The sequence below is a fragment of the Micrasema longulum genome, unplaced genomic scaffold, assembly GCF_059751315.1.
Source record: "Micrasema longulum isolate JH-2025_06_02 unplaced genomic scaffold, ASM5975131v1 h1tg002500l, whole genome shotgun sequence".
Lineage (NCBI taxonomy): Eukaryota > Metazoa > Arthropoda > Insecta > Trichoptera > Brachycentridae > Micrasema > Micrasema longulum.
In genome coordinates, this window is record NW_028279642.1 from 1 (window position 1) to 13,009 (window position 13,009).

The window sequence follows — 13,009 nt, forward strand, 5'->3', positions numbered from 1 at the left end:
TCCTTATATATATATATATGTAGCCTGTGGCATTACCTACGTTAAAATGAATGCATTACTGTGAACTTCTGTTACAAAATTTATTACCAACTTACGAAACGATCGTTTTCGAAAGACCTTATTTTCGTTTCGAAAATAATGAATGAAAATATTCATTATTAGGGTTTATACAAACACTAGGCAAATCTTTTATTTGTAGAGTAGGTTAAATTTTCCTCCCGAGTGATAATACCCTATTACACTCAGGGCCCGAAAGTTAACAGAGTTATCTCCATAGAAAAATATCGCATTCTACGAATACCGATAAAAATATGTGAAATGGTTTAGGAAAATTCAATCTATTTTCAAAATTAATATGGATATTGCGGGAAAATGTTTTTATTCATATTTAAAAAAATAAAATTGTTGAGAAATTCTTCTCCACAAAAACGCGACATGTTTGGCCCTGACAATTGTGACGTCAAGATTCGTGACGTCATTCAGTTTAAATTTAAACGGTCACAAACAAAGATCAAAATTTAACCGAATCGTGACGGTTAAAGGCGTGGCCAATGTAATAAACCGTTTTCGCGGGAATTTAAAATTATAATTTTTTTCTAATTTTCGGAAGACAAAAAGACTTGACATATTAGCACCTGATGCTCAGATTGAATATTTAGTAGACACATTCGTAAATTATACCTTGATAAAGAAGCTTTTGTATCTTCGAAACTGGCCGGTAAAAAATAAGTGGTTAGAAACGTTTTATTTTAATTTTAAGTACGTCATGTTAGTTGTGTAAATGTAATTTACCTATTTGTAAAAACCCAGTGACATATTAATACACAGACATGCCCTTTAGAGTAAAATATTTTTAAAAGTGGTAACACGAAAACGAACCCATTGCTACTAAGTTTGTTTATTTATACCAGGGGTGCATTCAACGATAGTGCATATGCTACCAAAAATTGGATCACACTAATTTTTGGTTTTGTATTTTGTTAACAATAATATTTTTTTTTTAATCAACATTCGTTTTGGTGATCCGTATCAGATTTTTTCTTTAAATTCCTTATAATTTCGTCCATTTATTTCTTTTCACTGGATTTTGGGAATGTAAAATAATATTAAATAACGTTTATTATTCTTTTTTTAAATTGTATTTCTATCCATGTATCTCTGTTACCAAGAAAAGCTTCGCTATTGCGCCGCTAGGCGTTAACAACAAATAATATTTTAATAGGAATTGTTTTAAGCTATGTTAATTATTCATGAACAAATGTTTACCAATGAAAAGTTACACAGTTCGTTTTACAATGTTCATTTGAAAGGTTTTGACACGCTTTCATGACACAAACGGACATTTTGGTTTCGATTCTAAATGTCACGTCGGTCGAAGAACGACTAAATACACAATATTTTGAGTTTGTCCAAATTTCTGTACACAAGTACTGGATTCAACTCCCTGGGGAGCTGTCAATATTAACATATTACAACAGAGATGAAAAACATTTTAGAGAAGGTTATGTAGAAGACTAGGCATCTACAGGAAAAAAAATTCAGGCATTGCCTAGTATGTACATAGGTGAAATAATTCAATGAGATGAATCTCACCCGCATAAATAAAGGTTTCAGCTCTTTAACTTCACAAACAGATGAAAATTTGAAGAAATATTGATGTTCAAATATGGACAGAATGGTGAATGTTATACATTGGAAAGTGGACACTTAAACCAGCCAATGACGGGTCATAAGCCCTGTAGATGCCTAGACTTCTATATTACTTTCTCTAAAATGTTATTCATCTCTGTTGTAATATGTTAAGACTAAATACGCGTTGAGCATGACTGAGCATTTGGGCATGAGTTAAGTGTCATCATTTTTGAGGGCTCAGGGCATGTCTGTATGTATTAATATGTCAATGTAAAAACCCTATGGGCGTTGAAAATAATGAAGTATTGTGTTTGTGATTGTTGCAGACGATAAGGAGGTGGGCCCTTGCCACACGACGGTGCAGTTCGTCGTGTACCTGGTGGAGGGCGGCAGCGGGCGCCACACGAGGGAGGCGCGCGCGCTCAGCTCGTGGTTCCGCGCGCCGCTGCCGCCCGACCAGCGCCACCGCACTGCGCAGGACTTCTTCAGGGACCTCGTGTCGCCCCCCGACTTTCCCAGAGGTAAAAGAAACTACGAACCATATAAATAGATTCATTCGATTGTGAAGTTCGGTGGTTCTTTTTATTTGATAAGAGGAAACGAATGATTGGCATCAAATAGCCTCTAGAATGTATGATGGATGCCTGGAGAGCGAATTTCCGATGAACGAAAGTAAGTCAAAAGTGATGGTATTTGAAAGAGGAAGTGAGGTTACTGACTGCATAAATCTAAACAAAGAATGACTCGAACAAGTAGAAGAATTTATGTATCTGGTAAGCATGTTTTCAAGAGGCTGTGCTAGAAAATTCATTTACACACGGTGATGTAACATCGTGTTATCTCAAGCAAAAGACAGAGTATTCTGAAGTTAAGACATTTGAAAAAATAAAAACATAGAGGCATACTGTTTAATAATCCTTTCTAAAAATTATAATATAATTTAATACGCCGGTCATATAACTAGCGTGCACTCCCGCTAACTGCCAATAACCGACTGAACAGAACAGCGTATCTATCTTCCTTGTTATAAGTTATATTCTCATGCTATTTCTTATACAGTGAAACAGATTTATTGTAATATTGGCATCACTTTCATTTGTATAATTATTCTTCGCCTATATGGTAAGGATAAATATTTTTGTATTAATGTCCAGCATATTTATAAAAATTTTACTTACCAAGTCTTATGTGAAAATGTCCATTTAAAGATTACAAAAAATACAACTTCATCATTTAAATAAATAAGAGAGATATATTAAGCATTGTATCCTAAGAAACACAATGGCTACTCTCAAGTGATAATCTTAAAAAAAGACAGTATGGAGACTAGTCTTCCTCGTGGTGCAATGGTTGACACATTTGCCTACCATGCTAGAGGTCCTGAGATCAATTCTTGCTAAGGTTAACATAAAAAATACATTTAAAATTTTACTCTACCGCATTTCATAGTCCTTGGAATGATACCTGAAGCGTTCCACTGCCTTATCATCGGATATTTCAGTTTTATTGAAACTTAAATTTTTAGTCAACTATATTTTCTGACTATTGTTTCCTTAGAATTTACAAATTAATAATTTTATGTATATGAGGAACCCCTTTGAGAGGCTTTGTTGAATATCTAAAATTATGTGCTTTTGTAGAAAGTTATTGGGAAGCTTTTGAGGCAAGTTCAATTTTTCTCCACACTACTGAGTTAAAAATGTATCATCTGTTTATTTGACTCGTCCAATATAAATTGCCAAATAAAAATATGTTTTTTAATGCTGGTAGTAGTTTTTAATAAACTAAATTATCAAGAAGGTAAATATTCTTATTCCTAGAGGTTGCGGTCAGTGCTATGCAAGCTCCTGACCTAACTGCGACCTGTGGAAACCTATTGTGACGGGTCCCCGTGAACAGTTCTCGCCCTCCAAGCCCAGGTCTATAAAGTGCCTGGCCCCGATTACAATAAATTTTATCTACAAAGCAAAATTAAGTTTTCTGTATGAAAAGCAGAATATGCATACAATTTTTTCTTCTAAACATGTTCAATTGTAGGTTACCGGCGAAGATACTTCAAATGTTCATGCAAATATACTCATTTTCAAACACAAATATCGGTTTTTCTTTATAGACAGTCGAAGATAACTTTATTATCGGTGCCCAGAGCACAATAAAATACAAAAAAACTATATCAAATTAACTGAAATATGATCAAGTAAAAACAACAACGTTTCGAAACTATTCCTTGAATAATTAAGCAGTAATCTGAATCAAGTGGTCAACGCATACCTGCATCGATAAATATTTGAAAAATGAATGATTAAGAATGGGACCACAAATAGGGGGATTTTAATGTCAATAATTGTCTTTTGTATGCTGATGATGCCGTGCTTTCTGGTAGCAACAAAAAGGCCTCGAATTCTTGGTAACAAAGGTTTACGACGAATTCAAGAAAAGCAACTGTTAACTTCCCGTTGTAATCGGGGCCCAGGTACCCAATTAATGTCACACTGTTATACTCACCGACACAATTAAGCGCCCGTAGAAGGTAAATTATAAAGTTGTATATTTTGAATTACAGATTACGTCGGTTTCATTAAAAAAATAATGAAATTAATGCAGCACGAATACACATCACTACAGAGACTGGAAGTGGAACTAACACAACTTGCTGAAGCCACTCCTCCACCTCGACCCCGTAAGTACCTGGCCTGAAGACATATTTTTTTATTTATTTATTCTGGTCAGCAGCAAGTTCCTTCATTACTTGTCTTTTAAATGCAATTAGGGTTAGGAGAATTAAAATTTACATTTTAGGAGGTAAATTAAGACCTAATGCATCTCTATCTCTCTACCCCTGTTGTGTAATAGTTCAAATGCTTACCTCACAATAATTTAATATTGTTTTCTTGGGTGTTCTGTTCTGTAATTCAGTACTGCAATTGGGCCTCTTGACCCGTGTGGTGGAAAAGCAAATCCAAATACAAGCGCCATTTGTGTAAATTAATTATTTTGAACAGTATTATTTTTCCGCATGTCAAATTTGAGCAGGAAAATCATTAAGATACACATGAGGCCATAAAAAAAAAATGTCTATGCTAGTAATTGGCCTGGTGGCCTGTTATAGTGCCAAAAGTAATATAATGTATTTTCATAAAACACTTTTCCAAGTCCATGTAAATTTATTTTAGGTTGATCGGAACCGGGTTGTGGTACCGTGGCTAGTGCAAAAGACTCAGAACAGAGATCCGAGGTTCGAACCCCGCTCTCCCACAACTTAATTTGCATTTTGTAATACTTAATTATTTATAACTCGATGAAAATGGCCCTCAAAATTGAAATATTTCGTTAAATAATACAACTCGAGTATTTAAAATTTCTGTCTGGTAAACAATAAGAAAGTTCAGTGCAATGGGAAATTTAATATAAAAAACGTTTTCTTTTGTACAGTAAAAATTAGAGCATTTAATTAAGAAGTTTCTCGAAAATGTATGAAAAAATTAATAAAAATGAACTATTTACTCGAACGACATCACTAGTTCTCCAAAATCAACCAATGACAGAGTGTTGTGTTACATTTCCGGTTGTCGGGAAGCCAACCCACCAATCAGGACAATTCACCGTAGAGAACTTGTGACGTCACAGGCGGAGTAATTTCAAAATCACAAAACTTAAAAAAATCATAGCATTGGTAATACGATACATAATATTTTTTTTTTTCAATTTTGGCTTAGTTTTCCAGTCTATTAAGAAATATTTTTTTCAATTTAAATCACTGAATTTCCTCATTAATTACCTCGTATGTTTATACATTTATGGCTTACATTCTAATATATTCCACGTTAAATAAAGTTCTGAGTTGCGATACGTGGCTTAGATTCTTTACTCGTTAATTGTTATTTTGTGATAATCCCTAAAAGTTGTATGAAAATGTTTACTTTTCAATGACAAATGATAGATTGTTGTGTTTGTAGCGGGTAGTTACAAGATAATACAATTGGGAAAGGTGAATGGCACAACGGGTACTGTTTTTTATTTGCTTAAGATTTTGTATTGCTCACATTACTAATTCCCTTTTTACCGTGTGACTTTGAGACAATGTTCTATAGTGTATCTGTTTTTTTTTAAACTATTTCCATTGACATATTTATACATCAACATGCCCCATAAAGTAAAATATTTTTTAAATCAGTGACACGAAAACGGACACATAGTTAGTTAGTTTATTTACCCAGGGCTGCATTCAACGATTTTTGGTGGATCCCAATCAAATTTTTCCCTTGAATTCCTTATAATTTTGACCCATTTATTTCTTTTCACTGGATTTTGGGAAATGCAAAAATTATATTAACTCACATTTATTTTATTTTAATATATTTCTATCAGTGCACGCCTGTAACTAAGAAGAGCTTTGCAACTGCGCCACTAAACGTAGTTTGATGTTTACAAAATATAATATTTATTTTTTAATGTTAATTGTTTTAAGCATTGTTAATCACTCATGAACAAATATTTACCTATGAAAAGTTACATAAACCTTTTTACAATGTTTATCTGAAAGGTTTTTTACACACTTTCATGACACAAGCGGGCGTTTTGGTTTCGATTCTAAACGTCACGCCTGGCTGGAGGTCGAATAACGACTAAGTACGCGTTGGGCATGAGTTAAGTGTCTTCATTTTTGAGGGCTCGGGGCATGTCTATGTGTATTATTATGTCAATGACTATTCCTATTGAATTTTAAATTTCTAACTAACCAAACTAGCGTTTTTGATAAAAGTGATTATAATTGCAAGTTTTTATAATGTTTTTAGTTTGCTGTTATATTATAATTATTTGACAAGAATATCAGTTTGTTATCAATTTTACTTTGTGATAATTCAATACCTCTAGAGACATCTGTTGTTTTCTTCGTATAACCATTACATGTTGCACTGAGTTTATAAAAAATAATCATAGGTGGCTATGAATGCAACAAAATTGTACATTTTAAAATTGGCTTTTGGCATTTGTGATGCATTTATTGTATTTTTTTATGTGTATATTTTAAAATATCTACTTTAACAATAATCTACTTATAATTACTAGATTATTCGTCGGTTGTATTTTGATTTATCATTAATTACAAACTTCAATTTTATTTTTAGTTTCTGTTGATGAGACAATTGGACAAATCATAATCATTACAATTAAAAAAGTTTTGGAACTCATTGAAGCCGCATATCCTAATCCAATCACACCGAAAGATATTGCAAGGTATGATAAATTTGTTTTTACTTGTAACTTTATTTTAGGGGACATTCGGATCGAGATTACAATTGTTTCTATATCGACATTTCTTGGTGGAACTGCTTTTTAATTATACTAATAAAAATACCATAGACTTAAGAATAGTCCAGAAGGAGCGTAGAATCATATTTGAATACATCGGACTGTGTCCAATAATTCCCCCACTATGCCCTACTTTCGCCGCGGGCATGTGTGAGGTCGCAGCGTAATGTTTGCTTGATGGCACAAATGTAAATTAAAACAAAGCAATCTATTAATTTCTCTAACATTTTATTGTGCACGCGGAAATATTCATCGACACAACAGAGTAGATAAGTAAAGGGTCATTTATAAGAGTAATTGAATTAATGAACTTTAAACTTAAAATATAAAACAAATTTTATTTTACATAAAACGGATATGTTTATATCATGTTAACTAATATTTGATGTTTTCAAAATAATATCGGTCAAATCTCCACAACAGAGTTGTTTAATCCGAGATCCAATTTTCATTAATTCTCTCATTAGATAAGCAAAGTAGGGTAAGAAAATTTACTACCCTGGCAACACTAACGAAATTTCCATTTGTTTCTTCAACAATCTGACTGATGGAAAAATAATTCAATTTTTAAGTAATCCAATTGTTATATACACATTCATTTGCTAATTGCTCATGAAATGTGATTGCATCCTGTTTCTTTAAGATTCTAACAGTATTTCTACACTTTAAAAGGACACAAAACGGCATAGTTGAATTCAAATCAGAAGTTGCATACTGAGCGACGTCTACAAAGAAACTAATGGGTCAAAACGTAAACCTACTCATTTATGAGTAGTTGAGTCGCCTTCTGTTTGATGTGCATATGCGGTTTCTGGACTATTCTTAATTCTATGAAAAATACTGACTTTTTTTTTTTCATTTCACTTTTATTTATAATGTTTATCAGTTATCGGGTTTCATCGGTTTCTTCGTGACGGACATGGTCAGACTGGTAAGAGAGCAAACAAATTCTTATGTTATTTACAAGTGCAAGCGGAGCTGTCAATCATGATTTTATATAATTTAATTATAAGACTAAAGGAGTTTAAATCAAACAAAATTAAGTAATATTTGAATGTATGTAATAAAAAATATAATTTTTGAAGCTTTATTATAAAAACGTATGTAAATGAAATGTATTTAAATTTTATAAAAACCATAACAGCTACTGGTTTCTAGTTCCTTCAAATACAGGTTCCAGCCCCAAGTAATAGGTAATTCTGTTACGAAACCCGTCACTGGTAAAAATTATAAATAAAACTCAATGAGTTTTTCATTATAATAACTTTATTATTTGTTTTTATTACCGTGAAGCATTAATTATATGTGAGAAATCGTTATGTGTAGTGGTCACGGGTGGTCGGAAGAGGATGTCGCTGATTGTCTGCAGGAGTTGGTGCAGCGAGGAGAGGTTAGAGCTTTGGAGCACGGCGCCTTCACAAGACACCACGAGACTGATACACATGTTCAGGTAAATTGTACTTAATAAACAGAATATCTTTTTATTGGGTTTGTGTTTATTTTGTAGAACACGATATTAGAATCATAATATTTCAATCAAACGGCGATTTGAGTCTACTTATTCCGATTGAAAACGTCTCAATAAAGCGAAACAAATGTCCAATTTTTTTATTAAACAAATATGTGTATATTAGTTGACTCAAATCAGTGTTTGATTTGAATATTGAGAAACGGAATTTCATTTTTTTGCCAGTAATATCTGTTATCTAACACTGTCACGTGTCCTGTATAGTAAAATTATTGTGTTCTTAATGCATTCTAATGATAAGTTTCTAAATATTGTTCTCCTTAAACTTAAAAAAAATACTGCTGTAAATTTGCTGGTACACTAATGATTGATTATATTTAATTACACTGGAACCTCTATTTACATGCGGGATACGTTTCACGCAGTACTGTGTAAGAAAAATTAATTAAAAAAAGAACATTGGCAGATAGGTTTTCTTGTATAAAAATCATTTTGAAATTTAAAAAAATGAAGTTGTTTCCTATTTATTGTACCTTCATTTTATCAAAAAATATAACAAGACAACAAAATACTTTAAAAAATTAATAACAAAGAATATTCACTATCACTCTTCCTTGCGCATACCTCTCTGCGCCTATTTAGTATAAAAAAACAATGTGGGGAATTCTATTACATTCTATGACGCATTTTTTAATTTATGCACAAAACGGTGTTATTTTAAAACCATGTAAAAAAAAGGTGTGTAAAAAGGGGTTTCGGTGTACTTTGTGATATTTCGTATTTGGAGCACATATGATTTTCCATTACATTTTGCAATATTATACTTTTTTTTTAATCACTTATTTTAAATATTGTTATTGACCATTTGTGGAGTAGAGCCTAAGAGTAATAATGCGCATTATTACTCTGAGTAGAACATTTATTTTGCCAAGGTGTTAAATTAATTAAATAAATTTTATCAAAAGTAACAAAAATTATTCAATATGTTTCCAGTAATCTTCAAAACTTTTAGAATTTTTTGTTCCATTTATTTATTTTTATTTTGAATCGTGAAATAGGGCGCACATAAATATATTCTTATGTGTGCTCTAATTTAGACTATAACTTTTAGGGAAGAAATACTTCATTAGTCTTGTAATAGTTGAAACATTAAAAAAAGGGTTGGTTTTTTGATTTTTTATCAATATCCAGCGGTATAACTCCTGTGGTTTTTTTTTTAAAGGAATAACCCGCTAAGCCTCTATTTTGAAACTTGTCAGCAGATAGGATAGACGGGATATGGAAGGAGGTAATGAAAAATACACCACAACACCCGGACCAATTGAGAAAAAAATCTTTCTTAGATTTTTTTCTTGCAACTGGCGGGAATCGAACTTGCGACGCCAGTTTCATAGTTGGTCGTTTAACCAATTGCGCCACGGCGCCTGTCAATGTGAAATCTGTTTTGTATGGTTATGATAATTATATAGAATTATTACTTTACCAATGTTTTATTGCAAGGCGACATGTATAAAATAAAAGATTTCAACTTACATATTTTGTCTGGAGTTTTATTTTCAACTTAACCGACTAAATTGAAATAAAAATATGACTAATGAATACCGAACAATACTAATTGAACCTAGCCGTGGAAATTGGAACAATTTTACTTTATATATTATAAGTGAGGAGCAAGGTCGTTTTTGATAGCGACCAGAATCAATGGTGGACGGAGAGCATCTGGTTTAAGTTTCCGGTCGTTTGCGCCGTGTTGTGTCTCTGTGTCGGCAGGCTCGTCACCTGGAGTTTCGTGTGCCCAGTGTTGCAAGTACCCATACTCCCTTTAAAAGTGAATGGTTTTACCTCCAGGTAGTGAAGCAGATGCCGACTGTGGCTTCCTCCAAGCAACCTAGTATCGCCATCATCACTGCCCTCTACTGCGAGAAACTCGCCGTGGATGCGATGGTCGACAATAAAGAAACCTTTGTGAGATATACGACAGTCGGTAAGTTTTCCATTTTGTAAAATAACTTATTTATTTGTACGTCCCATGAATAATTTGATTAAAAACTATATCTTTTTAATCGGTAGCTTTTAAGCAACACTCGACTGAACATAAATTGTGGACGTTTGATTTGTAAATTTGATGTATCCAAAAAAATTAGTTTTTTTTTTATCTTATATAATATGTATTTGATCAATGCTATATAAGTTTTTCATTTACATTTCAAACCTTTATAGGACACCTAGCACGAAGTGGTAAATAAATATAGAACAGTAATTGAGGTGTTTATTTTCTAATATTTCGTATTAATAATAAGATGTTTCAATAGCATCGTATAACATACGCTGGTAGGTGAGTCTTCCACTCAGCTTTTTCATATGCAATAGGTTTATTATCTTAATTTTTTAATTTTTATTAGGTTTGCAAGATGTATCAACATAGAATATGTGTCCTATAAAGGGTATATTATTGACAAGTGAAGAAACATGTATATTCGGGGTCTAGATTCAAGGCGCACTGAAAGAATGCAGTAGTGTGTTGTGACGCTGTCCGGTTGAGTTTGGATAAAAATTAACTGGTCATATTCACAAATATATTATATTCTTGAATATCGAGGCGCCGCAATCGAGAGCGAATTTTTATCAAAACTCAGCCGGGCACCGTCACAACACACCACCCCGACAATACATATGATTTTGAAGTAGGGACACTTTTTTATAATATTACCAAACTTAATATTATATTAAAATGACAACTCACGTGTATAAATTATATTTATTAAAAAATTATATCTTACATTAATTGGGAAACAATATTCTAAATGGGTTATGTGCGTTTAATACTCACAAAAATAGTATCTAAATAATTTATAGCTGTCCAATAATACCTTCCGATTATTTAACAACACATTTTTTATTCAATTTCTTTGGCTTATATACATCTCCAATATTGGCTTATATACATCTCCAATAAAAATAGTTACAATCACACTCACTACCAACCATACCATTTTCAACTAATTGCGCATTAATTTTTACTGCTCTTATTTCCTATACAGACTTTGCTTCACATAAATACTGCTGAGTTATAATAACATTATCCTATAACCTTTATTTAGAAGTCGCATGTGTTCATTCTCAATCTCCGTGCTAAAGAATAATGTCACATATGCATAGTGTCCAATCTTTCTTTATTATATCAATATTTCAACATAAAATTGCCTCGAAGCAAACTCGGTAATTAATTTAAGTTTATTTTTATCATACAGCATGTGAGAAACATTTTTTTAAAGTTTAATAATATGTATTTGTACACACAGAATAATGCATTTTTAATCGCGCATTCTACACTTGTAAAGGCAAGTGGTTCAGTCTTAAGCTTAGGATCTGTAATTTTGAACTAACAAAAGATATAACTTATTTCTAACAGTATATTTGTTAGAAATTTTATATACAGGTATGGAATTAGACTGAACAGCTGTCAGAATCTTAAATAAAGTTTGAAATTATGAATAACTTTATGATATTCAAGACACATGAAAAACACGATATAACAATATTTTTTATATGTATACATATATGACAGTATTTTATTAAAATTTCTATTTCATTTCTTTTATCCTCCTTCATATAAACTTCTTATGCCTTGAGATTTATCTGATTCACATTAAACACTAGGTAATTCACTATGCATTAATTGAAAAGTCCCCATTTTAAGCTTCGCAGCTTTCAGTTTGCAAAAGTAACTTTCATACTGGTGATCTGGTCCAACCCGTGCCATATCTGCAGGTATCTTATGTCTTGAATAGGCAAACGGTGCTGAAATCTGCTGTGTTGGACTCCGTCAAAGTACGCCACGATAAATTCTTCCGTTATCATCAGGAGAATGTTGAATTGTTCACCTGGAACAAATGCTGTAATATATGCACTGTCATTAAAATTGGGAAGTACGGGACCGACGAAGAGCAAAAAAATCCTAAACCTGTTGATACAATTTGTTTTTTCAAGATTAGTAGTGTTACTGACTATAATCACATGCAGCTTAGTTATATCGCTATCAGCTGGTATGGGAGTCGTGTGCCTGAACATCGCGCAAAATTCAAGACCAGCCAACAGAGGGTGCTGTCAAAACTCTATAAGGCAAAAACTCGAGACAGATCGCTTTCCGTTAGCCGGTCTTATGTGCTATGTTCAGGCGCATGAATTCCCTTCCAAATACATTTCAAGTAAAACACTTTATATATAGACCACATACGAGTTTAAGTTCATCAGGTGTAACTATTAACTAAACCAAAGAACAGAATACAGAATAGTAATTACGTACTGATAGGGTTGGGTAGAGGGGGTAAGGCAGGGTGGTGTTAAGAGGGTAGGGCAGGGTGATGTGGAGGGGGTAAAGTATGGTGGATTTTTCCATGAATTAAAAATATTGAAAGCAGGGTTGAAGAATTTTGAAATACAATATTACTCATTCAAGTTTTGTCAGAATTTAAATTTTTTGGATTTCTATATTTTCTAAACTATTTATTATTATACCTTTATTTGTAACATAATGCAAAAGTTTAATTTTATGAGAATGAAAATAATGATTCGATAAACTATTGCTAGTAAGTT

General features: G+C 32.5%; 2 protein-coding genes across 5 annotated transcripts in view; one reads left to right on the forward strand and one right to left on the reverse strand.

Annotated features, from left to right (window-relative positions):
• Positions 1-1,958: 1,958 nt before the first annotated feature.
• Positions 1,959-13,009, forward strand: part of LOC148272071 (uncharacterized) — a gene marked incomplete at its 5' end in the record, with an annotated part of 56,250 nt that continues 45,199 nt past the window's right edge. Inside the window, 5 exons of the mRNA XM_088240567.1 lie at positions 1,959-2,153; positions 4,196-4,312; positions 6,762-6,870; positions 8,272-8,395; positions 10,262-10,397. Of these exons, the coding sequence (XP_088096693.1) occupies positions 1,959-2,153; positions 4,196-4,312; positions 6,762-6,870; positions 8,272-8,395; positions 10,262-10,397 (681 nt within the window). The remainder of the gene's footprint in view (positions 2,154-4,195; positions 4,313-6,761; positions 6,871-8,271; positions 8,396-10,261; positions 10,398-13,009) is intronic.
• LOC148272072 (galectin-7-like) overlaps positions 11,153-13,009 on the reverse strand; it is a 40,046-nt gene continuing 38,189 nt past the window's right edge. For 2 of the 4 annotated variants that reach the window (XM_088240560.1, XM_088240562.1), the window contains one exon: positions 11,153-12,297. In XM_088240560.1, coding sequence (XP_088096686.1) covers positions 12,125-12,297 — 173 coding nt within the window. In that variant the 3' untranslated portion in view covers positions 11,153-12,124. Of the gene's footprint in view, positions 12,310-13,009 lie in introns of all 4 variants that reach the window. The other 2 variants (XM_088240559.1, XM_088240561.1) reach the window with 1 other exon arrangement.